General features: G+C 35.6%; 1 protein-coding gene across 1 annotated transcript in view; it reads right to left on the bottom strand.

Annotated features, from left to right (window-relative positions):
• Window positions 1-502: 502 nt before the first annotated feature.
• Window positions 503-27,817, bottom strand: part of LOC116662698 — a 485,265-nt gene continuing 457,950 nt past the window's right edge. Inside the window, exons 4-5 of the mRNA XM_032476646.1 lie at window positions 21,621-21,745; window positions 503-998 (exon numbers count right to left, since the gene is read on the bottom strand). Coding sequence (XP_032332537.1) covers window positions 770-998; window positions 21,621-21,745 — 354 coding nt within the window. The 3' untranslated portion in view covers window positions 503-769. The remainder of the gene's footprint in view (window positions 999-21,620; window positions 21,746-27,817) is intronic.

The raw sequence follows: 27,817 nt of genomic DNA, 5'->3' as shown, positions 1-27,817 counted from the left end.
GGGAGGTAATTAGGTTTATTTATTTTAATGGAGGTACTGGGGATTGAACCCAGGACCTTGTGCATGCTAAGCATGCGCTCTACCACTGAGCTATACCACACCCTCATGTTTCCTTTTTGAAAAGCACCTTTAAGTCTTAATAGAACCTGTTCATATTTTCTGAAGCCTGTATTTTGCCATGAGAAACTGTTCGCTGATTTCTCAAAAGTATATTCAGTACAATTAAATGTTTTCTTTTAATTAAATTTATAATTAAATATAAAAATAAATGTTACCATTTTATAATTAACTCATATATTTTGTTAGAATGGCACATAGCACATAAGAGATAGCTTACCCAGGCACCATTCACTTAGTGATAAGATGTACTAGATCCTGGGATAAAGCTATTTATGCATTTAAAAAATTTTAATCCTTCTGAAAATTTCATAAAGAAAATATGATTATCCTCATTTTATAGATGAAGAAACTGAGGCTTAAGAAAATCACACATCCAAGGAAGTGAAGTTTATATACAGCATTATACGAAACATATGTGATGTGTTCACACTCTAGTGCACTTACCAGGTAAGACCAGTGCCGCTCAAGTAGCACTTGTGAACCACTTGCTATGGATCCAACATGACATAAGCTTGTGCTGGAATATAAATCCAATACATCACAACTCATTTTCCCATTAATATATCAGAACTGTCCATTAGCAGATGTCGTTATCTTCGCTGTAAAAACAATGTCTATCTCAGTGTTTTTCACTGTGTCATTGCTTTCTTCATTGAGAAGGCCTTGATCTCCACCCCGACCCCTCCCGTCTCCTTCCTATCTCTGCCCTCCTCACCGGCAGGTCCAAGTTCACTGGGGAGCTCAGGTTGCGGCCAGAGTCCTCCCCTGAGATGAACTGATGAACTGGTGCGCTAAGCGCAGCAGCAGTGTTTTCGGGCCCCAGCAGGCCAATGTGAGTAGACGCACCCAGGCGACGGGTTCTTGTTGCAGCCCGAGCACTGTGGAAAGAGCAGAAAGTCTTGCTTTAAAAAAAAAAAAAAAAAAGACGGCTGAACCCTACAGTGTGCTTGGTGACACAGTCTGTTCACATTCTGATGCAACTTCCGCTAGCTCCATTTTCAGTATGCAAGGGTGCACTTTCTTGGCATAATTCTGACTTTGCATGAATTGTCATGAATACCTTGCAGATTTAGTTCCAGTTTAGGTTTATGCATCAAGGATGGGACATTTTATGTATGAACAACTTCTAAAAAGTCCTACCCTGTAAATAATCCCCATATTCATCGCCTTTAGAAGAATCTGACCCAGAGCTTAGGCTTAAATCAAAATAGATTTTCCTAGGAAAAGTTTAGTAAGTAATATCCTGGGATATATTCCAGGAATAATCACTTTCCATGATATTCTCCAATTTTTATGTGATGAGTTTAAACTGAGAAAGCTCTTTAAAAGTATATACATTTGCTGCAGAAAAGAAAACAGCTAACCTACTGGGGCAAATATTTCTTTAATTTTCCTCTCTATTAAGCTCTTTTCTCATGCTTTTATTTTTACAAAATGCTAAACATATGAATCTACAAATTCAAACTAGAGAAAGACAATTGTTTAAAGTTTGTTCCTCTCCATTTCAAAGTTCAAATGGAATCACTGTCCTAATTTATAGAGGAATCATTCAGGGAATATCTGAACTGCCAATTATACCTGTATCTCCATGCAATTCATGTAGTATAAGAAAAGCCTTAATTATCTTTAAACTTGTGTAAATGACTCACAATCATTTACTGAAAGATTTAATGGCCTAGGTTATTTCATAGAAGGAGGGAAATACTTGCCAGAAAATCCATTAACGTGCCAATAATTTCACTAAGTTTTAGTAAGTGGTTAAGGTGAAATCAAGATGGGATGTATTTGCATTTCAGCTTAGAATAATAAACTGACATTTGCCTAACATTTCCAAGGGATTTTGCACATCTTTCCCACAAGCATTTATTTTTGTATTAGTTGCTTCTCACTCCCAGCTATACCCTTAAGTAATGAGGGTTAACACCAAACTAACTCTGAAGAATTTATTCTAGAGAGATGGAGATACCACAGGAGAACGGTAAGTCCCCAACAGACGGAACTGCATGTAGCTGGGTAGAGACACCTGGCCAGAAGCACAGGTCCTTTGGTAAAGAGGAATCTGAGGGGATGGGCTTGTGTCAGGTCAGGGGCAAGAAGATTTTCAGGAGAAAACACAAAAAAGGGGGAGAAAAGAGAACAGGATGACACATTACAATTCAGGAATATGACCACAGAAAGGAGAGAAGGCTGGCCAGTTTTTATAAAATTTTAAGAGATTATGGGAATTTGGGGGTCAATGAGATGAGCTGGCATCTTGGAGGGGTCTTAGAGTAGGTTCTGATAGCCAGACTCTCACCCAACAGCCCTCAAACAGAGCTACGTGTGCAGTTAAAGGTACATGCACCTTCATGAAGTTCTCTGTTTGCCTGTGCATGTACGTGTATATTCTCTCCTGAAGAAAGGACTTACTGCCTAAATTTCCATCTTTTTTCAGCACCTCTCCATTAGTGAACTTCACACACAAAATAGGGATTCAATAATCTCCATGGGGTGAAAAGCGTGGAAGGGAAGATTTTCTACTTTGGAGTTCTGAGTAAAAGCTTCCATAAAGCTTAGGATACTACCTTCCTTTCTACCTTTTCGCTGACAGTTATGAGTTTTACTTTGCCTGCAGAGAAATTTTTTTTCATAAGCACTTGCCTTCCTATAGCATGGACTGACACAGATGACAGCATTCTCTGTGCCTTATCATTAATTTATTTTATTCACTGTGTTGCAAAGACTAAAACCAACTCCCCAGTGCCTCTGCAGACTCTCATAGAATTCAGTTTGAATCCAGCATTAATTAATGTGCCATTAAGCATGTTCTCTTTTTTCCTGTCACTGTGTAATAGTAAATCATTTTAAATTTTAGTTGTTCTTAGTCATTTACACGGTTTGAAAATAATACACAGTGACACAGCAAGCAGAAGTCAAATCTACAGCTGATTTAACTCAATGTACTCCAAATCACAATTCATTTTCCCATTAATATATCAGAGTTGTCAACTAGAAGGTGTCTGTTATCCCTATTATAGTAACAGAATTTCTATTACAGTGTTTGTCACAAAACTTCATAGAAAATACCACTCAATGTGCTTAGGTCTCATTCCTTGTGAGGGAGGTCTTGCTACATGTGGAAATTAAACTAGATATCCTAGAAATCCTATTGTAGAGAAGAAGTTGGAATAAAAACATGATACTAAATCATTTGTTCTTAGGATAGGAAAGAATAAGTGTAACAGAACTGATAAATGACTTTCTAATGTTTAACCACAGTCTAGTATTTTTGTGTTACTATAAATCACCTGATCTTTAAATTCAGAGCATCTGTATGAGGCATTAACTCATAGAGGTTTTTCGTGAAGGTCAATTCTGAATGAGTACTTATGGCATGTGTTTATGCTTTCGCCTGGGAAATCAGTAGCGGAGACAAGTCATTTTATCTCCATATTTTGCGAAAGGCAGTGCTTAGGCAGCTGATATTGGCTCTTATATTCAAAGGATACGTGCATGCCCACACCTGAGTTTGAGAGCAAGCTGAGTAACGATGGCAGCATGACAGGAACAGTACCCATTCAGATAAAGAAAAAAGAAAAAGAAGGCCTTTAATGAAAACACTGTGTCGGTTCTTTCTCAGATAAAACAAATTATCTTTCATTTTAAAATGACCTTCCATTTCATAGGAGCCTAAAACCATAACTATCACAGCTAAAACTGATCAAACATGTTAAATGTAACATCAAACATGTTACGCGCAAAGCAGTCAGTGTTCCACAGGTGAGGCTGTGGAAGGTACGACAGGTGTCCTTTGACTCCTTCCATACCCAGGGAATGCAGAGATGCTGCAGCAAACGGAAAGGAATTGTTACTCAAACTGCTTCACCTGGGCCACCTGTATTAACTATAAATTATACCAAGAGAGATGACTGTAATTATCAATCAAATGACTGCATTAACATATTTCATTAAAGACACAGCTGGCAGTATAATTCCTCCAAGACATCACACTCGAGTCTGATGATTAAAATTTTGACACAGATTCACATAATTTTCCATTGCTAAGCATAATTTACAGAAGGAGATTCCATCAAAATATCCAGTTCTTATACTCAGGTTAAAATAGGTCATGTTTAAAAGAGAAGGCATCTTTGTGATGCTTCAAGTTGTAGACCTTCCAGGACTGACTTCTGAAAGACTGAGTAAATAAACACTCTGGACTGTATTCATGTCTCAAGCCAAACACTACTTGCCAGAGTCCTACAGGCAGCAATCTTCATAAAAGAAAAGAAAAACAGATATTGTTTTTGTGATTCCTGGATGTTTTGCATTCAGAGCCTAGAGTGATTGAGAACCAATTTTTTTTTTTTTAAATATATAACTACAGGAGAGAAGTTGGCCTGCTGGAAATTTTACGCAATCTTAGCTTCAACTTATTCCCCAAAAGCAGCGCTGTCAGATCCGGCTGAGATGGTGATTGGTATGAGGGGTACATACATACTAAATGCTTGGGATGAACTACTGGGTCAGGCCTATCAGGGCATCTAGACTGGCCAGTGTGGTGAGGTAGAAACATTCAATGCAGTCAGTGTGTCTGTAGTGACAATGTGTCCAGATCATCTGTTTGAATAGTCCCTGCATCCAGGTTTTCATGTGATATTTGGATGCTCCAGTAGCCAACGACTGCAGTTTTACCTGCGAATCATGGACAGCAAACTCTTGGGGAAGAAATCTCTAAATCTGAAATGTATACAATCATTTAAAAAGTAAATATATAACATGATAAGCATTTCTCATCAGAGCACAGGCCTGAATGCCTGGCTCCGTAGGTAAGAGAAAGTCTAAGTTTATTATACCATAGATCTGACCTAAAACCGTAATTACTTTGAACCCAGATGAAGAGAGGAGAAGGGAGCAGCAGCAGTTTAATCTCTCACTTTATCACTGAATGAAAGATAACACATTTTGTTTCTAGAGTTGTGAAACACAGACACTGATTCTTGTCAGGGTTCTCTTACTCCTTGCCCCCACCCCAGCCCCAGCAATGTGAGTTTTTCAGCTGCTATGTGAAAGACCATAGTGCCACAGACAAACCAGCCTCATCTTTGTCCTCAAGAAAGATACCTTTCTTCTTGAGACAATGCAAAGGAACCTATGCCTTCAGTAAATGTTTCTGTTACACTTCAAAGACCTTGGGGATGAAAGATTTTTCTGTCTCTCCTGAGGTTCATCAGACGGCTAGCGTGGTTTTCATCTGGTGGCAGAATTCATGGTTCCAAGTAACAGTATTATCTTTTGTAGGCCAGACAACTTCACAGCTGGTGGAGGAATAATCACATACATTGCCTCGTTTTAAATGTGTCCAGGCATCCAGCTACACAAACTATTCCCTTTTGCTCGGTCCTAAATGACAGATTGACTGGGGAAAATACAAGGGAACAGTAAAGAAATTCATCTCAAATTACTGCAGGGAATTGAATTTGTGGCTCAACTGGAACAAGTAACCACTTCTACTTAACAGGCTATAAAGAGACATCAGATGGTACTGCGATGTATGTTCTTTACGATGACCTTTGGCAGGCTGTGGTGGGTCCTGAGGCATTTGAGGCCAAGATTAATGGTATTACTTTTTTGTGAACTTTCCTGTTAACATTCTCTGTGAATCAGAGGAGTCAAGAGGTTGGTTTCTTATCTAATAGACTTTTTTAGTGCACTTATTTCATCGATTGCAGGAGGCCCATCAAAGAACAATGACTTTTCGGGGCAAAGAAAGGAGAGAGACATTAGAATGCCAAAATTTAACAATGAGAAGAAAATGTGGACTGCATATGGCCTTTGGCTAGGATGGCTCTGGTACCTGTCATTTTGAATTCTGGTATGTGATTTGGATTTAATTAAAACAATTGCAACAAACATATATTAGAAAAGGTTACTATTCTCCCCAATTGATTGATCTTACTTTATTGCAAAATAGTGATGCAGATTAATGTAAACAGGATGGAAAAAAAATTAGGTAAAGATAAACTATTCTTACTTGAGGATCATAATATTTAACACATAATTATGATTCTCCCACAATAAACAAAAAGTTATGTGCAGAATTATTAAATACAATTTATTAAAGTTGCCTCCTACATTTTCCTTCAGATATTCCAAAGCTATCATGATAGAGTTAAAAATGTCTCACATTTCTGAAATTAAATGTATTTCAATAGAAAATGTCCTTGATCTACGTTTCAAATTCAGGTACCATGTAAGGGGACTACTGCTTATCTCTTTACAGTGCAGTGGAAAGAGAACAATGAGAAAATCAGTTAGAAGTAATGATTTCCAAAATGAAAAATTTAATAGAAAACAGGATAGTTGCATGGAAGATATTTCTCAGCATGTGAATTAAAAACTGAAACAAAGCTAAAATATTGAGAAATGTAGCACCATGAGAGACAGAACATCACTTCATCATTCAACTATTAGGGAATCTAAAAGAAAGAAGCAAGAAAATAGAGGGAAGAAAATCATCAAATGAGTAATGTAAGAAAATATCTCAGAGCCATAATATTTACATTGAAAGGGCCCATTGAGCAATGTCATCAACAAAGCAATCAGTATCAGATTAGCATCAGCACCTAAAACAGAGTTAGGTAAACAATCTGGATCTGTTAAGAGGATAAGCAATAATGGATGCTAAAAAATGATGAAGTGATACCTTCAGAGTATGAAAAAAAAATTTAGCTGTGACTCTGTGCTCAGCTCAACTGTCAATTAAGTTTCACTGTTTAATAAATTTATTTTCAGATGTGATTTTGTCATCTATTCATTTTTTGAATGAAGACCTCAGGTGTACTCTATGAAAATAAAAGGAAAATCAGACAGTGAAATGAAATGAAATGGTGGCACCAACCCAGGAGGTAAAAAAGGGGAAAAAGATAGTTTTAGTATTTCATGATTACACTTGATCTTAGTCAAAAGGCCAAGAAGTGATAATATTTCATGATTAATTATTGATTTTACAAATATCAAAACAATTCACAAACAACTTTGTGCAAGGATTATGATACTAACACACAATACATAAAATTATTTAGAATATAAAAATCAATGATTAGCCTAAACCACAGAGTGCAATGTAAAGAATGCTATGCTGCCTACCTGGACTAAGGGACAGGTAGCATCTCAGATGCTGCTGTGACCAAAAGAAAGCCCACTTAACAATGGTCATCACAGCATCCTATGATGACATTTGAATTAATGCATTTACATGTAACTTTATGTTACTAATTAATTTTGTTAGAGATACTGTTAAAATATTTTGCTTCTGACACATAAATATTTCACTGTTTTAAAAATGAGTACAGTTGTACTGGTATGTCCTAGTTCAATATCAGCCTTGAATGGGTCAAGTTATAAGAGGAAGTGAAGCTCCTAAAAGAAAATCTCCAAGAAGGAGAATGGAGTCAGTCAGTAAACCTGAAAAATGTTGGAAGATATTTGGGAAATGATAAAAGTAATCTCTCCCAACAAGAAAACAGAAATGTAAGAAACTCAGGGTTCAAAAATGAAAAAAGCTACAAAGGTGGATTTTAAATGAAAATAATCTATTTAACCTTGATGCAAGGTTCATGCTCCTTTGAAGAGCACAAGGATGATATTAGAACCCAGAAAAGGTAAGGTAATTGGAGTATATTCCCAAAATAAAAATAAGACTAACATAAATCCTGTTCATTTGAGCTCACTCTCTTAAAGTTGATCTCCTCCTATGACTTTCCATAAACAAGTAAGTCTGGTGGAGAATGTGAACAGTGAGCCATAACCATATACATGCCAGGTGGAGCTGACAGAGTAGAAGATGCGGTGAGGAAGCAGTGGAGAGAGGGAATGAGAGGGCACAGGGTAGGTATGGTCTGCCTAAAGCTGATGGAACAATAAGGAGAGGTATACGCATGTTATTTAACGTTAGAAGTAGGAAGAACAAAAAATAATATAACCATTAAATATTGGGAATGGAAGGAAAGATGCAATTTGAGTTAATCCTCATTTTTCATATTGGAGAAGCAACAGGAAAGAGCAGTATGTTTATATTACTCAGAGGAATGAAGGTAAATGAGCACCACCCCTGCCGACACATACACAAACTAAAAACAGAAAAATTTTGAGACTGCTTACTTCCAAAGGACTAGAGCTCAGAAGTGTAGAGCACAATAGTACAAGTATAAGGTGAGTAGATTTATTATTTTATAGAATATTTTAATTATTTAAACACATAGAGACAAAGGAAAGCCATTATAGGAGATTTACCAGGTAAGTAACATGACCAAATCTCTGCTGGGGAAGGAGGCCTTATGAAAAATGGGTAATGAAGATGGATATTTTGATGGGTACACAATTTTTAAAAAGAAGGTAGCAGAGCTAATTTTATCCCCAGTTTCTCTATAATGAAACTGAGGTTTAGAGAGTGTAAGTGGTTACCCAAAGATTTACTGATAGTGAACAGAGAATATGAAAGTAGAACCTGATCTCCCAAGTTTTATGTACTTTATATCCTTTGAGATTCACACTTGCTTTAAGCCCGTAATATATTCACATAAAAGTTAGAGCAAAGTGTTTCAAATTCCTTTTTCATTCTTTTTGGTACTTATTTTCCTGCAAAATGCAAACTTAAAAAAAATTTCACTCCGCCCTTAAAGTGACTCTATTAAAACCAACCACATAACATGTAACTAGGGATAGAAACAGTGCAATGTAAGATAAAGTGTTCTTCCTACTGCACATAATTGATAATTCCCTGACTCCTGTAATTTCTTATAGCCCACTGCCTTAAGACAAAATGAAAATTGCTTAGATGTCTATTTAATGGAACATGGAATTTTTGCAAAGCAAAACCCAGCTCTATGTTGCATGCAATAGACACCACCTCTAATGAAGTAACTCAAAAAGCCTAAAAATAAAGGGATGAGCAAAGGTATGAAAGACAAATGAAAACAATAAGAAAACAGGAGCTATTTCCTGCTATCAAACAGACTAGAATTCAGACCAAAAGGCACTGGATGTTTAAAAAAAATACAGTTCATGATATTTGTTAAAATAAACTGGACATTAAGCTTGAAGATACCCCAAGCAGACCAAACTAGTTGAGCCACATATGCAAAACTCAATCTAGTTTACATATGTGAAACTTACATAGGCTACTATAAGTGAATGGAAGTGAAACTTAGTGTAAATACCTCTAATATTCACAAAGGAAATTTAAGTCATTTTCCTAAAATGATAGAAAAAAATCACTTTTAACCAATCCCCTGCTGCCTGGAAACCTCCATTGTAATAACTAATCACTGTAAGGTTTAACAACTTACTCTTTACTTTATAAGCCATCTTGTAATGACATGCCTCTGAGCTTCAGGCCACTTTCTGGTATGAAGTCTCCTTGTTTGTGAACAGTTTGTTTCTTGCTGAATAAAATGTTCACATCAAGTAAATCTCTCTGAATTTTCTTCTGACAGACTAAAAGCCGCAATTCGCAAAGAAGATATAATATTCATGAAAATCTATGTACCAGAAACACAGCAGTCACTTTCATAAAGCAAAAATTAAAAGGAAGTAAAGGAGGAATAGAGAAAAACTCACTAAAAAGAGAAGACACTGTTATAACTCTCAGTCCAAAACAAATCAAGTAGACAGTAAGTAGGCAAGGATATACAAGACCTATACAACAGTACCAGTAAGGTAAGTATTAGAATATATACTCTAATATATATCAGTGAGCCTGAATAGAGCATATTCCTTCTTCTTCAACACAAGTGGCACATGCACAACTCTTTACCAAATACCAAGTCGTAAAGATAACTTCAGTAAGTTACATCAAATAAAAATACAAAAACATTCTTTGATGACAATGCAATAAAACCAAAAATTAATAACAAAATCAGAAAATTCCTCAAGATTTATAGAAGTATACACTGTATAAGGTAATTCATGAGTGAAAGTGGAAATACAAACTGAAATTCCTGTTTCTTAAAGAGTAATGATAACATCAACGTAGTATACCAGAGTCTATGGGATGAATTTAAAGCCATGAAACAGAAGAAATTAAAATAATCAAAGTATACTATACAATTTACACAAAAAATTTTAATATATATATAAAATAATTATTTAGGAAAACACAATTTACTAAAATTCACTCCCATCAAGATAGAAAGCTTGAGCAAACCATTTTCCATAGAAGTAACAAAGGTATCAAATTACTATCCCACAAAAAAAGCACAAGTCCCAGATGATTTCACAGGGAAATATCACCTAGTTTTCAAAGAACAGACATTTAAAACATTGTTCCAGAGGATAGAAAATGAAGAAAAACTCCCAAATTTCTTTTATGAAGTATAACAATAATACCTAAACTAAATAAGATATCACACACACACACACAAGTAAAAGCAAACACCATACTACATTCAGATAAATAATAATGCATAATCAACACATGCGATTTATTTCAAGAATGCAAAGATGGCTCAATGATAGAAATCCACTCATATAATAAATTATAGTAAGAGATCTAAGGAGAAGAATGAGATAATTACCTTGACAGATGCTTAAAGGCCTTTGAAAAAATTCAACATCTATTCCATTAGGAAACATTCAATGACAGGGAATTGATACTTCCTTGTCCTGTACAAAAATCAAAATTATATACAACAAGCCTGTACTGTATTCTTCTTTTTTTACTGGAGACCTCTGAGGAAGGGAAAAAATAATTCAGTCAAACCTCACTGCATACAAGTTGACCTTCTACAAACACATTAGTGGAATTTACTAGCAGGAAGACCATGAAGAGTCTTTATCTCCAAAATACTTTGCATAGGATAGACCTTTTACTAGAATGATTGCTCATTTTATATCAACTCAGATATGGATTTATAAGGCATTATTTATTAGAAAATATCACACAAGCGGTGTATCTAAAGGGACACAAAATGAGTGTGTTCTGCTGAAAGGGCTCTCTGTTTAAGTAATGCTGCATACACATTGCTTAAAACTTTGCATGCTAAATCCAGAGCAGAAGATATTCCTGTGAGGGAGGGCAAGGACATTTGGGGGAACTGTGTTGACTGTCTGAGATCATTCCAAGGTAAGAACCTGCATTTTGCTACTGTCTACACTGTTTTAGTTATTAATAATTTTAGTACTGTGTAGGTCCTATACTTTGTGTTAAGCATGATTTTATAATCCTACCCTGGATGTTATGTGTCCATCTAGAATGGAGATGATGATGACAATACTGACAGGTACAGGGACAGAGGTGGAGGTGGAAATGGACATGGAGATAGACATGGCGCTATAGCTAGAGAACTTAAGATTTAATGTCTGTATCTTATTTAATGGGGAAACAACAGTCATTCTTACTAAAGTAAGGAACAAAGTAAGCATACCCACTATGTCCATCTCTATTTAACATTGTACTTGGGCATTGACCAATGCAGTTAAATCAGAAAAAAAGTAATTAGAAGAAAAAGGATTGGAAATGAAGAGGTAAGCTGATCACTTTGAAGATGCTGTAACATTACCACAGGAGAACTCAATCAATGGTAAATATCACTCAATAAATTCACTAAGAAGTATATAATATTAATATACAAGAATTAAAAGCCTTCATTTATACGACAATAATCAATTAGAAGTTACAACAGCAGAAAAAAATCTCATTTAAATAGCAACAAAAAAACTTTGGGAGTAAACTTAACAAGAAATGTGTAACACTTACATAAGGAAATCAGAAAACACTTCTGCAAGAAATAAGAAATACATGCCTTGTTCTTGAACAGAAAACAGCAATCTCCCTAAGTTTATATATGAACTTAATATAATCTAAATAAAAATATCACCTTTTTTTCTGGATCTGGGCAAATTAATCATGATTTCATTGTAAAAATAAACATGTAAGGATAGATAGGCAAACTCTAGAACTAATCTTACAAGAGATTAAAACATACTAGAAATTATCTATAATTAAAGTGGCATAATACTCATACATGCATAAATTGACATATGAAAAATCCGGAAATGGACCCCAAAACATATAGAAATTCAACATATGATAAAGATGTTATTTTAAATCACTGAAGGAAAACTAGACTTTTAAATAAATGATGTGAGAAATACTGGTTAGCCACTTGGAAAAAGATAAAACTGGATGCACACTTCACATCAAACACCAGAATAAACTTCAAATGGATCAGAGATTTAATGGTAAAAAACTGAAAACATAAATCCTAGGAGGAGATACACGTGATTTCATTTTTATAACATGGATGCAAGAAACCCAGATGCAGTTTTAAAAGACTGATGAATGCAACCTTAAAACAATGTTGCATGAAAAAAACTATAAGGAAAGACAAAAGAGAACTGCCAAACTAGAAAAAATATTTAAAATATATCACTTGTTAAAGACATCTCTAATACATACAGAACTCTTAAAGTGGGAAAGACAAAAACTTGACGGAAAATTGGAAAAAGAGACTAACAATTAATTATAAACACACATAAAGACATCTTACATATGTGAAAAAAGGCTGCACTTCACCCAAATTAAAGAAATTTGCACTTAAACCACACTGATACCATTCAATTAGCAAAAATTCTGAAGCCTGGCTACATATTTTGTGGTTAGATTGTAAAGAAGCAGCACTCTCTTACATTCTAGGGGGAGGATAAGAAACTGTGCAAACCCCTATGAAGGTGACCGTGGGAATATCTAACAACTACATATGTATTTATCTGTTGACCTCGAAATCCCACTGTTATGACTCTACCCTGATATGTAACTTCAATAATATAAAAATGCGTATGCATACGTTTACTCATTTTAGTGTTATTTGTGACAGAAAAATAATGGAAACAACCTTAAAGCCCAAACATAGGAGAAAAACTATGGTACATCGTATATTATTCAGCTGTGTATAAGAATAAGAACCATCTCTAAGAACAGGCTTTCTGAGAACAGTGATACTGAGAACAGTAACTGCTGGGATATATTTTTAAGCAAAATATGTAAGATAAAAAGATCAGATTTTTTAATCCTATCTCTTCTGTACAAAAGATGTGAAAAAGTTATACAGATTTCTAAACACAATTCCTCACTAAAAGGAATCAGGACCCTTTGGAGCTAATACCAGATACCAGACAGGAAATTTTCAAAGTAATTTTCAAAATAACGCTTTGTACCAGAAACTAAGGAGGTGCAAAAACACTGATGAAGAGCTGTCATGAGGACACAGGAACTCTTTTGTAAAAGCTTGTATTTAACAATCCCAATATTAAAAAAAAAAAAAACAGTATTTAATAATAGATTACAACACATTGAATGGAAAAAATTTGTAAGTCCTCACTAATGAGGGAAAGTTAGTCTTTACAGAAGAATGTAAACTGATAAATGTATAAGAAAAGATAAATTATAAAATCACAGTTTTGCAACTACCAATATGATAACTAATTCATCATTAATGAATGCTCAAACCACTGAATGGAAATTTGTTCAGGAAGACGTACTCACATAGCCTCAAATTATCACTGTAAAACAGAGTATTTATAAATCAGGAAAGTGACCTTTAAAAAGCTGATGCACTGTGAAAGACATAATATCATGCATTTGATATTTTGCCCCAAATTTTTAAGCAGGCTCTAATCATAAGGAAACAATCAGATAAATCCAAATTATTGGAAGTTGGAAAAAAAAAAAAAGCACCAAGCTGGTCTCTATACAACAGTCAATGTTATGGAAACAGAAAAATGTAGGGGAACTACCTAGATTAATTTTACTTTAAACTACAAGTTGTTAATAGGTATTATATATTTTATATATAGGCAAATGAAAAAATACTCAATATTGCTAATTATTGGAGAAATACTAATCAAAACCACAATGAGGTACCCCCTCACACAGGTTATAGCAATGTGTTCTATTTCATTAATGTATTTTGATTTTATAAGAAAATTATTATTAAATCTTACTCTTAGAAAGCATTTAGGAGAAAAGTGTCATGATGCCTGCAATTTATTTTCAAGCACTTCAGTAAATGTATGTATGTAAATAGAGAAACAGCAAGCAAATATGACAAAATTTTAACAATCAGCAAATCTAAGTAAGTGGTTTACAGGTTTTTGGGGTACTATTTCTTTAACTTTTCTACAGGCTTGAAATTATTCAAGATAAAATGTTGGAGAACGTAGAATTTTCCAGTGCTTTAATATTTTGAATTTTCATAACCTGCCTAATGAATGATTCGAAGATTTCTTGTCTCTTTCTTTTTGTGAAATTTACTTCGTGATTCACATCAAACCAACTGAAAGGTGTGTGGGATACTGTTATTGCACAGAAGTAGCAGCACAGAGCAATGGGAAGAACGCTGACAGGGGAAGAAAATCTAATCAAAGCTCTGCTGAATACATTTTATGAGTTTAGACAAATGATTTACCATCTTGGAGACTCTATCGTCTTCTCTGTATAATGGAGAGTTTTCCAAGCTGTATTGTGAAGTATTTTTCAAAGTAAGTCTTACTGTAACATAGGATCTTCAAGTTCCAATAATAACTTTCCTTTTTACAGGAAATCAGTTCACATACATTCTCTCTGTAAAGAGTTGGTTAATGAACAGTATTTTGCCCATATAATGCTGACTTCTAAGAATTGCTAAGTGATTAATATAAAGGGAGAAGAGCTTTGAGTGTCAGAATGAAAGCAGAATATACTGGCTTATGATTTTTATTTAATTTGAAGTGCACCTGTCTGGCCTACTTATTCTACTATCAATTTAATTTATTCTGCAAAACCTAGAGCTGTTCTTCAAGCAGAAAATGCTGAGAGGAAAAAAAGTTCCCACTTAGGCACTTCCCTCAAGTCACCATCTCTTTTCATGGTGTTTTATCAGGAAATCCAACCAATACCTCGATATGTTTCTGAGAGGGTAGGCAGAAACTTCAAGAAGACAAAGAATACCCTTCTGCCCAACCTACCCACCCACCCACCCTCCCTCAGATTCTTCCTCCAGCTTTTTACTGACATCTGAAATGCCACAGCAAGAGGAGCATTCCCTTGGATCCACTTTTTTTTCTTACATTACTCTTTGCCAGAATGCTAACATTAATAGGAAATACAGTACAACTACTCATCAGTAACAAATTTAACAGGTCATTTCTTAAGAAACTCAGGGATGAAGAGGTAGAAAGAGTTTAAGGGCATTTGGGGATTTGGGATAAATGAGAGAAGGGAGAAAAAACCCAGACAGGACATGATGAGAAACAGTGTAAACAAACCAGTCATCACAGCTCTGCTTTCTCAAGGCCCTTCCCATGTCCATAAAAACTTTATGAGATGCCAGAGGATCCAAAAATGGGTGGAAGACCTAAATAGACATTTCTCCATAGAAGACATACAGATGGCCAATAGGCACATGAAAAAATACTCAATATTGCTAATTATTAGAAAAATGCAAATCAAAACTACAATGAGGTACCACCTCACACAGGTCAGAATAGTTGTCATGAAAAAGTCCATAACCAATAAATGCTGGAGAGGGTGTGGAAAAAAAGGAACCCTCCTACACTGTTGGTAATTTGGTGCAGTCACTATGGAAAACAGTATGGAGATTGCTTGAAAGACGAAAAATAGACTTACCATATGATCCAGCAATCCTACTCCTGGGCATATATCTGGAGAAAACTCTAATTTGAAAAGATACATGCACCCCAATGTTCATAGCAGCACTATTTATAATAGCCAAGTATGGAAGCAACTTAAATGTCCACAGACAGATGAATGGATAAAGAAGATGTGGTGTGTATAGTGTACATATATATATATATATATACACACACACACAATAGGATATTACTCAGCCACAAAAAAAAGAATGAAATAATGCCATTTGCAGCAACATGGATGGACCTAGAAATATTCACACTCAGTGAAGTAAGTCAGACAGAGAAAGACAGAGAAAGACAAATATCATGTGATATCACTTATACGCGGAATCTAAAAAAATGACACAAATGAACTTATTTACAAAACAGAAAAAGACTCACAGACACAGAAAACAAACATATGGTTACCAAAGGGGAAAGGGGAGGGTAGCTATAAATTAGGAGTTTAGATTAGCAGATACAAACTACTATATGTAAAGCAGATCAACAACAAGGTCTTACTGTACAGCACAGGGAACTACATTCCCTATCTTGTATTAACCTATAATGAAAAAGAATGTGAAAAAGAAAAAAAAAAAAAAATATATATATATATATATATATATATATATATAAATAAAACTGAATCACTATGCTGTACACAAAAAACTAACACAACATTGTAAATCAACTATACTTCAATAAAAAAAAAAAAGAGAGAGATGCCAGAGGGAAAAGCCAATCTGCACGAGAGACAAAGTAAGATTCTTTAACTAATCCTGGACAACCTAGAAGAGCAGATTACTATGGCGAAAGGTATAGGCTGTTTTTATTTTTCATTTCAGATGGTGCCAGCCTGGGATTAGTCAAAACTGTTCTAAGACTGTTGGAAATAGATACTACCTGTCATGAATAACCTTGAAGCACTTAAAAACACAAAGCACTATGGTAGATCTGGGTTAAAAATGTCTCTAAATGGCATAATCTATGTCTCTGTGCTCTGAATATTATAAATATCCCACCAAAATGTATTGGGCTCCTAAGGGCAGTCTTTTTCAAGTACCCTTTATCTGCCTTCAATGTCCAAGGAGTCAGATCTTGTGAAACAACACTCACAGGAAAGGGGGATTGAGAGCATGTAGTATGGATTCTACTGGGTCCTACAGTATGACCATGGGAATCATTTATGTAACTTTAGAAAGAGTTTGATCATGAAGAACCACACTTCATTGGTGCTTCATGCATCCAGAATGAAACTATAAATGGATCCCAGGTAAGGTTTCTCTGTGCAGAAACACGCCCCCAGAGCCCACTTCAAATATGCCAACAGCTAACACCCTGTATATGTCAGAGGCCCCACCAGCTCCTCTGTTAGAAATGATCTCATTCTGTGCAGGACAGTTGGCTTGCAAACCAGAATCTAGTTCATTCATCCTCCCTCTCTGCCCTGGCAGATGTGACTGATCCTCAGAGAGGCACCTCAGAAGCAAGGAGGCAGTGGAGTAAAGCTGCAGTTTGAACTGACGAGTAGTTGGACAGCTGATTATATTGGACCTGAGTGATTAAAATTACAGCCTCTCTATCTCTCAGGCTTTTTAATGGTTTTCACAGAGCCAGATAATTCTGAATGCCATGGAAACCTCTCATTTCAAAGCTGCAAGGGGATATGGAATGTTTATTTCCATTGGTTAGTGATTTAGTGAATTCAACATGAAATTTAAAAAGAGAAGCACTTTGGGGCCAATACTAATGTAGACACAAAATTTAGACAAAAGTAGTAAAATAAATAGATTAGGTTCTCTTTCACTTGGATATATACTGGCACAAGGCCAATTAGTAACGAACAGAGAATTTTCAGTATCTTTAGACCTTGTTACAATTTTGTCACCTGCAGATGTACTACTGCCTGCAAACAAATCCATTTTCTGAGTTTTGATCCCTCTGATTAACTTCTTTTATATCATTTTTCTGTGAATGAGTTTCTGTTTTTGGCGATTGCTGTCAGCGTTTTAGTTTCATATTTTATCCCAAGTACATGTTTGGCACAAGTTCTGTCCTTTTAAATAAATGGAATATGAAACAGTAGATTCTGAAAATTGTTGGAGATTAAGATTTTATCATTCCCATTCACTGCATTCTTCTGGGCCTAAATTAATTCCCTGAATAAGAGAATATAACTATTTCTTAATACTCTCCATCAGTTTTCATAATAAAATTTCGTTTTTTTTCTTCATAGAAGAATGTATGTAAGGGAAGGTAAATCATTTTAAACCTTCTCTGCTAGTCTAAGAGAAAAGTAAATGACTAATAAAAGCACTCATCAGAGCTCCAGATTAAAATGGTAGATTGAAAAAACACATCTAAATTCATTGCTACTTGAAGTAGAATCAAATGAGACCTTAAAACAAAACAAAACAAAACAAAACCTAAAACAAACCAAAAACATATACTCTCTCAAAAATGACAGGAAAATAGCTACTGATTTTTTAAACAAAAAATCATATAGGAAAATGGCCACTGATTAAGTAGATCTTCTATAGCCATCTCCTAAGTCTGCAGAGCAGTTAGAAACAATCTGACTTTATACTAAAGAGTTCTCAAAAGGCTCAGACGCTGGCAATGCCAGGGGTTTCTGCTATTTCTGGAAACAGGAGTGAAGGGAACACTAGGTGGGGAAAGAATAAAATAAAGAGAATATGGTAAAAGTTGTCTAGGAATCTTTCAAAATTCTTGATGTCCTTCTATACTCCAGTCCATAGAGTAAGTGTACCTCCCCTACCCCAAAAGAAATATGAAAGATTATTCTTCAGAAAAGTTTTAAAAGGAGAATCTCTGGGCTAGGCATACTTAGCACAGTTGTGGGCCTGGGAAACTTAACAAAAACAGGGACACTAAGTAGAGAATAAATAATGATTGTTGAATGCTGGAACCACCAGCCCCACCCCCATCCTCTCATCACTTCCCAGAATTCTGACAGCCAAATCTCTAGGCTGGGGGCTAGGAGACCCTTCTCTGGGACACCAGATCAGCCCAAGAAGAAATGTATTAAAAAACTGAAATCTGAGGTTGGCAGCTAATGATCTGTCAAGACCACCCCACTGTGAAACTATAAATCTGCAAGCCACATTCCCCTACTCAGAGCATTCAATCAGCTTTGAAATTCTTATTCTGTAAGCAGATAAGAAAGGATCTACAAATATCTAAGGAAAACTAACAGGAAGACAGCAATCAAAACAAGCATAATCAATAAGGATAAAAAAAGAAAACAAAAGGAAAGCAACTATTATTGACATCCTCCCAAATATAGGGATGGCGTCCACGGTCATGTCAGGGAATAATAAGAAAGGAATAGCATACGAAGAACAGAAAAGTAGATCTTGGAAATTAAAAACTTCATGGCAGAAATGAAATACATTAACAGATGGGTTGGAAGGTTAATTTGAGGAAGTCTCATAGAGAACAGAGCAAAAAGACAAAGAGGTAAAAAGAGGAAAAGAAAAAAAACAGGAGCAACTAAGAGGTTCAACATCCAAAAACAAACAAACAAACAAATAAACAAACAAAACAACCAAACAGCAGTTACAAAGGAAAGAACTGAGAAAACAGGAGAAAATCACCCATCAAATAATTCAAGGCAATTCTGTAAGGATTAAAGGTCACACTGAGAGGGCCCACTGAATGCCAAACACAGCGGATGGAAATAGATGCACACTAAAATTTCATACTGAGAAATTTCATGCTGAGAAATTTCATACCCTTACCAAAATAAAGGGGATATTAAAACCCTCAATAAAGAGAGAAAAATTATAAATCAAAATAAACTTTTCCTAGAATAGCAAAGAAAATGGCAGTAACTTCTAAACTCTGAAGGGAAATTATTTCCCAACTAGAATTACATGCCTAATCAAACTATCCATCTAGTAGAAGGGCCAAATAAAGGTATTTTCAAACATGCACGCACAAAAACAGTAGAATTATTTTGTGCTCCACCAAAATGAGACATTTACATGGGACACAGCAGAAGACAAAGGAACCCTAGGCTGCCTGCTGATAACCAGGCATGGAGCTGAACTAGTCAAGGTACAGGATGAGCTCTGTAACAAACTCTGTAAAGACAGTGGCTTAAAGAAGGCACACATTTATTTCTCTCCCACGTAACCACCCAAGTTGAGCAACAAAGATCGGTGGGACATCTGTGCTTCACACAATCATGCAGAGACCCAAGTTCCTTCTGTCTTGCTGCTCACCACATCATTGGACTATTCCACATATTCAAAGCTTGAGGATGTATCTATGTGCCAGTTTGTGGAGAAAGAATGAACAGAAATGCAGAGTAAACAATTAAAGTAGTAGCTTACATGCCCCACTTCCTCTCTGACACCATAAGTGGTAACTCAGTCACATGATCACACCCACCAGAAGAGAGCTTACGAAACATAGTTCCTAGCTCTGCAATCATGCACCCAGTTTAAATTCTTACTATGGGAGAAAGGAAAGGCAGATTTTGTGATATGGTATAGTCTCTGGCATAGAGAACAGTCTGGACTGGATAATGTTTTAAGAACTGTGGACAAGGGCAGTGTAGCTCCCTCTAGCCCGGCCTTCCTTCCCTCCAGAGTGAATAGACAGATACAGTGAAGATCAATAGAAACACAACTTTTAGAGGTAGGATCTCCCATAATTATGATGTATGTCAGACACTGAATGATGAAACAATACTGAAGTGCCCTCCTAACATGAAGGGTGACATAAGAGCCTGAGGATTTCTCTTTCAATGAGCGTCTTAGCAAGACCCTTTGGGCTCTCACAAGTACAGTACAGAAGAAAACATAAATATTCCCAAAAAAGAGGAATTTTCTAATTCCTAATATACATACATATTTGTGTTCACATAGATTATCTCTGTAAGGATATTCAGGGAGCTGGTAACAGTGGTTGCTTATCAAAAAAAGATAGAACTGGTAATATTTTCACTATTACCCTTTTGTTTTCCTTTTGAATTCATTTATTATTTATAGCACAAACAAGAATAAAAGAAGAATTTATGTCCCATCTCAGAATAAAATAAAATACATTCCTTTAAAAAATACAAATGCATATGCCCTGTGAACCAGCAGTTCAAGTTGTAGGAATTTATCTTACAGATATACCAGTACAGCATTATTTACAGTTAAAAGAGAAGAAAACAATCTACATATTCAATAATAGGAAACTGATAGAATTAATCATGAACATCTATACAATAGTATACAAGATAGCCTTTATTTCTTGCAATTGACTAAAAAAAATTGTGATCAGTAACTACATGAATGATTAAGTGAATGCAGTCTTTGGCTCTGATCACAACTTGATTTCAAAAACATTTAAAATATTACTTTGAAGAAGAAAAAGACTATAAGACTTAAAATGCAATGGCATGACGTTAAAGTTAAATTACATGTAAATGCATAATTATTTGCCTTTATCTGTGAATCAAAATCTGTTTTAAGTCACACTTTTGTTCATAATAGTAATGACAATCATATTGTTGACTTGGAAAAGTATGATAAATCAGCAAAAACACCAGGTTTGGTGTGTGTGACTTGGGTTAGTACTTAGCTATTTCACTTAATTATTTTGTAGCCAACGCTGTAACAGATACAAAAGGTCCAAAGCTTGGTGCTCACTGAGGCTGGGCTGGGAAGCAAGAGAGAAGGTCCAGCACCACAGTCCATGGGGGCAACGGACTGAGTTATCACTGAAATTCAGTGCAGAGAACCAAAAACAAGAGAGATAAAAATTGGGGTTCAGGGTCATAAAAGATACAGGCTAATAAAACTTAACTAAACAAGGGACTGGGTCTCTGGTACCTGGTGCTTTCAATAGGCTCTCTGGGAACAGGCAGGCTGATTCCTTTTCGGTAACACCAAGGTAGCTGGTTGGTGTCTTTATGATCTTGGCAAAGGCAAGGAACCTTGATTTCCTTATCTGTGATCTTTAAATAACAATACAGAACCAGAACTGATGTATGTGAAAGAACTCTAATAAATGTAAGATAGTATTAATTAATTTACAACTGTTGCTCAGGGCAACTCCATTGATCTAGAACAAGAGTCACATTTCCGTTAGCAGGGCTCAGCCCATCTCCATGTGTATAGAGCAACTGTGAAATCCAGTCTGCTACTGATTTTCAGCATTGTTATATGGTATCTTCTTTCCCAAGGCTGTGCTTCATGGTGTCCTGAAAACTTTTCTAACTCTGTCCTATGTTGAGAGTTCCCTAGAGCTTATTCCTATAATAACTTCACTGCTTGTAATTTGACATTTCTGTCCCAAGCCATTAACTTCACAAGACTAACCCAGAGAATGTGTGAAAGGTGTAACATCTTAGGATTCTTTTGTAGAAGTCTCCGAGCAATTAGGGGAAAAAAACAGTTCTTCAAAATTGTCTATGGTGGGTCCAACTGTAAAATTATTCCAGAATTTAGTTATAAACTCAGCAGTTCATTGGCTTATGATCTGCCAACATACATGGCAGCCTTTAGCATTCATAATGCCTATTTATTAAATGACCATAGGTCACCTCCTTTTGTTCCTAGCAGTATGCAGATGATCTTAAATAAAACCACATAGCTAAATGTCTGCAGTGTGCTACAGACAGACTTTTAAAACCCTAAACCTACATGACTGTTTTGATGAGGCAACTCTTATAGATACCCAGTGTGGAAAGATGTACCTATGCTGGATAAGTACATAGCACCTTAGGGTGTGTTCCCACATGAACTGCTGCAATCTGAAAGAATAAACATGTTGAGTAAATGGGAATTTAGGTCAGCAAAAAGCAAGCTTTTTATAGTGCCATAAATTCAGGAGCAAAACACAGAGATTCATCACTGTGGCAGAAATGGTTAATTGCTTCCCAATCCCCATTCTCCCTTTCTGCTCATTTTCATCTGGGCAGTTTGCCACCCAGCTAAAAGCCTCTATTCCCCAGTCTCCCTGACTGTGTGGCAATTCCTCGTCTCAAAATGTAATGGTGGATGAATAAATATATAGAAAAACATCATCTGTAAGCGTACGTCTGTGTTACACCAGCCTGGGAAGATGGGTAAATCTTTTCCTTCAGCGAAGAGCCTTTGGTATCTGACCTTTGGAGCAAGGGGTGATAGGAGCTGGCAAAATAATTAAGCTTGTTTGACCTGAACACATGTGTCATGTGCACATTTCTTATCAGGAACCATAATCAAAAAGACAAAAAAGAGCAAGTGAATCTGGAATCAGCTATGTCACTATAATGATGATGTTTTGCTACATAATATTCTTGTCAAAAGACACCCATATTCTTCTGAGATAGGAGGAGTTTAAGAAAGCATATAGACTTAGAAAAGGGTCAGATGCAAGGTTCATAAAACTGTATCTCCTCCTGCTAATTCTTCTGATCTCAGATCCTATTATAAACACCAAAGTGTTTTGTTCATCTTGGTTCCCCAAATCTTAGTTCAGTGTCTGCCCTTGGCCCTTACCCAGGGGGTGTTCCTCCCTTGACCTCCCAAGTCTCCCAATTCCTGTTTCAGGACCCCTGCAGTTCAAAGACACTAACTTGTTGTGCAGCTGTAACAAGTAATGGACTTGGACTGTCCTTAACGAATGATACGGCTTCATTTCATAAAACTGTGTATTTAAGTCACAAAATCTGGATCTAGATATCAAAAAATCTAAGGCCTCAGCCTTTAGGTATCAAAGTATTACTATCTTTACAAGTGAAGCACAGAAAGATTAAGGGATTTACTGAAGATCATGTGACTTGTTAGCCAAGAAAAGGCCAGAACACAGGTCTCCTGTCTTCTAAAAGCTACTTTCTTTCATACTTTGTGGAAGGGGGTCACTTGAAGCACCTACCAAAAGTGAAAACACACTGCAGAAATTCCTTCAGTGGTGCTTGTTAGGGAGGGTGGTCACGAGTGTATCAGTTACATATGGCCACAAGAACAGTGTGTAACAAAATACCTAAAATTCAGCAGCTTAAAACAAGTCATTTGTTCTCACAGTCCTGTATGTCAACTGGGATGGCTCTGCTTCACTCCTACTCTTTTCCCAGGACAACTAGGTAAAGGATGTCTATCACATGGTGATGCCTGAGGCACAAGAGGACAAGTAGAAACCTGATGCCTTTTCAGTGCTTCCATCGGCCAACACAAGTTACATGGTCAATCCCAGCATCACTGGGATAAGAAAATATACTCCAACTACTGTGGGAGGGGACACTGCAGGGTAATGAATGTGGCAAAGGAACACACAGTCCTCTTGGGAACTGGTAGCAGTGGGAGTAGGGGTGAAGAGTTGGAGTAATAATTCAGTCTACCATCATGTATTGGAAGAAAATGGACTTTTCATAAAAGTATCTTATTTGCAGTCAGTGCCTACCATGGATGAAGCTCATAACAAATTGTTTCATACTCTTTAAAATTCCGTTAAGTGATCACATTTCCTAGAGGTACTAAATATAATCCAAGACACCAATTTTTTTTAGGAGACAACTGATAAAAAATACAGAATTTGATTGATGAAAACTGACTGCTAGCAATGTTTTTTAAAAGGATCTCATTTTAAAAAGCAGATAAAAGTTTTATACCTTAAAAAAAGAGATGAAAGAGGTAAAGTTGGATGAATACCAAAGTTTAAAAATGTCAGTTCAAGTAGAACTTCAATTAATAAAATGTGTTCACTACTAAGCTGTGTGTGTGTGTAAAATGGGTATTTTTTCATGCTGTGCCATCTACTTGTTCATAAAGTGTTACGACTCTTTACCAAGTAATTGTTATGAGATACCAGTCACAAAAACTATTCCTTCATGGTACTTTATGAAGTCAGTTCAATAGGGAAAAAGCATAGGGTTTTTTTTTTTTTTTTAATTTATTTTTTGTCAATATGGTCGGTGAGCTCACAGAGACACTTCAATGATGAGGCTTACTTCTATTTCAAAATAAACTTTTATCTTAGGACACCCTTTAAATTTCATAACGTAGAGATTCTTTTCTAAATAACATCTGATTTTAACTGACAAGCAGTATACCTCTGCAAACACAGCTGCACGATGTACTTTTCCTAAGTATATGTATTTACCAACAAACTGTCAAAAATCTGAATTTAATCTATTGTTCCATGGTGCTGGAAAAAAAAAATCTGTGGGTCTCCTCTGGAGTCAACCAGTATTTCATTTATAACTACTTGTTCAGAATATGTTAATACTAGAAAAAAACTGTAAGTATGTTTTCATCATTTGATAAAATATTTCTTTTAAAAATTAAAAAATAAAAGTTGGGGCTGTTCTCTTCTTCACTGCTAGATGGAGTAACACATATTATGTAAATGAATGTTAAGTATTTCTGTTTTTGATGCCCTAATTGTCTCAGCTTCTTAGTGCTTTTGAATGTAGTGAAGAATATATTTGCAATCATTCAGTCTTTGCCACAAAGAGATTACATTGAATTTTAAGAAGGGACTCATTGAGAAATTACCACTCTTTCAGATTTGATTTATGGAGGAACTCAAATAGGCTAAAAAAGATCACAATGAAGGTCACTTACAAACTGCAACAAATCTAAGTTTTCCGTCTTTTTCTGTAGCAAGTTCAATCACCATCACGAGCGATCTCTCTGAAGCCCTATCTGTGGACATTTAAACAACACGGCTGGAGTAAGGCAACCAAAACCTCCATGATGCCCAGGGGGTTTCATTTGGTAATTTTCTGTTCTTACAAAACAGGACACTCTCAAACATTTCTGAAGAATAATTAAGCTCAGAGCTTAATAGGAATATTTACATTTGGTACATTAATTCTAAAGAATTCCAAAATATGTAGACCATTTCTGTTTGTATACTGTTATATTACAGGTACCGAATAATCCCTGGAATATCACGTGTGCTCGATAAAGATTTGTTGAAGAAAATAATGAAAATAGTACTAAAAACAGCAGCTTTTCTCAAAATTTTAAATAATATTTTGGCACTCAAAGAAGATGGATTTTCACAAATTGTCTTAATGTTGATATAATAGGAATAAAAATAAAGTGTGGACTGTCTATGACAACAATCATGAGATTCTTTTTCTAAGTGGTAGGCAAAATAGGCAATAAAAATTATCAATTCATTTCCATTAATTTCTCATACATCATTCTATTTAAATCAATGGAAAATTATCCTCATTGATTAAAGTGGCTTAAATATTTAACAGTAAACCCATTTTTTAAACATTTTTTATTGATTTATAATCATTTTACAATGTTGTGTCAAATTCCAGTGTTCAGCACAATTTTTCAGTCATACAGGGACATATACACATTCATTGTCACATTTTTTTCTCTGTGAACTACCACAAGATCCTGCATATATTTCCCTGTGCTATACAGTATAGTCTTGTTTATCTATTCTACAATTTTGAAATCCCAGTCTATCTCTTCCCACCCCCCACCCCCTTGGCAACCACAAGTTTATATTCTATGTCTGTGAGTCTATTTCTGTTCTATATTTATGCTTTGTTTTTTTTTCTTTTTTTTAGATTCCACATATGAGCAATCTCATATGGTATTTTTCTTTCTCTTTCTGGCTTACCTCACTTAGAGTGACAGTCTCCAGGAGCATCCATGTTACTGCAAATGGTGTTATCTTGTCGGTTTTTATGGCTGAGTAGTATTCCATTGTATAAATATACCACTTCTTCTTTATCCAGTCATCTGATGATGGGCATTCAGGCTGTTTCCATGTCTTGGCTATTGTAAATAATGCTGCTATGAACATTGGGGTGCAGGTGTCATCCTGAAGTAGGGTTCCTTCTGGATATATGCCCAGAAGTGGGATTCCTGGGTCATATGGAAAGTCTATTCCTAGTCTTTTTTGAGGAATCTCCATACTGTTTTCCACAGTGGCTGCACCAAACTGCATTCCCACCAGCAGTGAAGGAGGGTTCCCTTTTCTCCAGCCTCTCCAGCATTTGTCATTTGTGGATTTTTGAATGCTGGCCATTCTGACTGGTGTGAGGTGATACCTCATTGTAGTTTTGATTTGCATTTCTCTGATAATTAGGGATACTGAGCATTTTTTCATGTGCCTTTTGATCATTTGTATGTCTTCCTTGGAGAATTGCTTGTTTAGGTCTTCTGCCCATTTTTGGATTGGGTTGTTTATTTTTTTCTTATTGAGTCGTATGAGCTGCTTATATATTCTGGAGATCAAGCCTTTGTTGGTTTCATTTGCAAAAATTTTTTCCCATTTCGTAGGTTATCTTTTTGTTTTACTTCTGGTTTCCTTTGCTGTGCAGAAGCTTGTAAGTTTCATTAGGTCCCATTTGTTTATTCTTGCTTTTATTTCTTCTAGGAGAACATTTTTGAGATGTATGTCAGATAATGTTTTGCTTATATTTTCCTCTAGGAGGTTTATTGTATCTTGTCTTATGTTTAAGTCTTTGATCCATCTTGAGTTGATTTTTGTGTATGGTGTAAGGGAGTGTTCTAGGTTCACTGTTTTACGTGCTGCTGTCCAGTTTTCCCAACACCATTTTTTTGTTGTTTACAAAATCAAAATCTCAACATGTTCTTTATTTCACGGAGACCTAACAGTGGGAAACACAGACTTAATGATCCTCAACTGCTTCACTGACCACCAACTATGGGATTTATTTTAATTATTATCCTATTTATTTATGATTTTAGTATAACTGCTTCTAGTCTTTTATCTGTAAATATCTTTATGGAGTAGACATAATATTGTGCACACAAATGAGCTACCATTGCTTTTGAAATTTAAATTTAGAATACAAATATTCCCTTACATTATTAAAAACTTTTTGAAGTCCTATTTTAATAGTACATAACAGTCAATTAGATATACTTACTAAAGCTTATGTATCTACTTCCTAATAATTAAATTAATTAGGCTCCTTCCATTTTAAGTTATTATATACAATACTATGATGTAGAAATGCACTTATATTATGATTTTAGGCATTTCAGATTATTTTCTTAGGCTAGATTCCACAAGTGAAATTATTGGGCCAAATAATAGGGACATT

The sequence above is a fragment of the Camelus ferus genome, chromosome 3, assembly GCF_009834535.1.
Source record: "Camelus ferus isolate YT-003-E chromosome 3, BCGSAC_Cfer_1.0, whole genome shotgun sequence".
Taxonomy (NCBI): Eukaryota; Metazoa; Chordata; class Mammalia; order Artiodactyla; family Camelidae; genus Camelus; species Camelus ferus.
The sequence above is the reverse complement of the archived record's forward strand: the minus strand, read 5'-3'. Positions and strand labels throughout refer to the sequence as shown.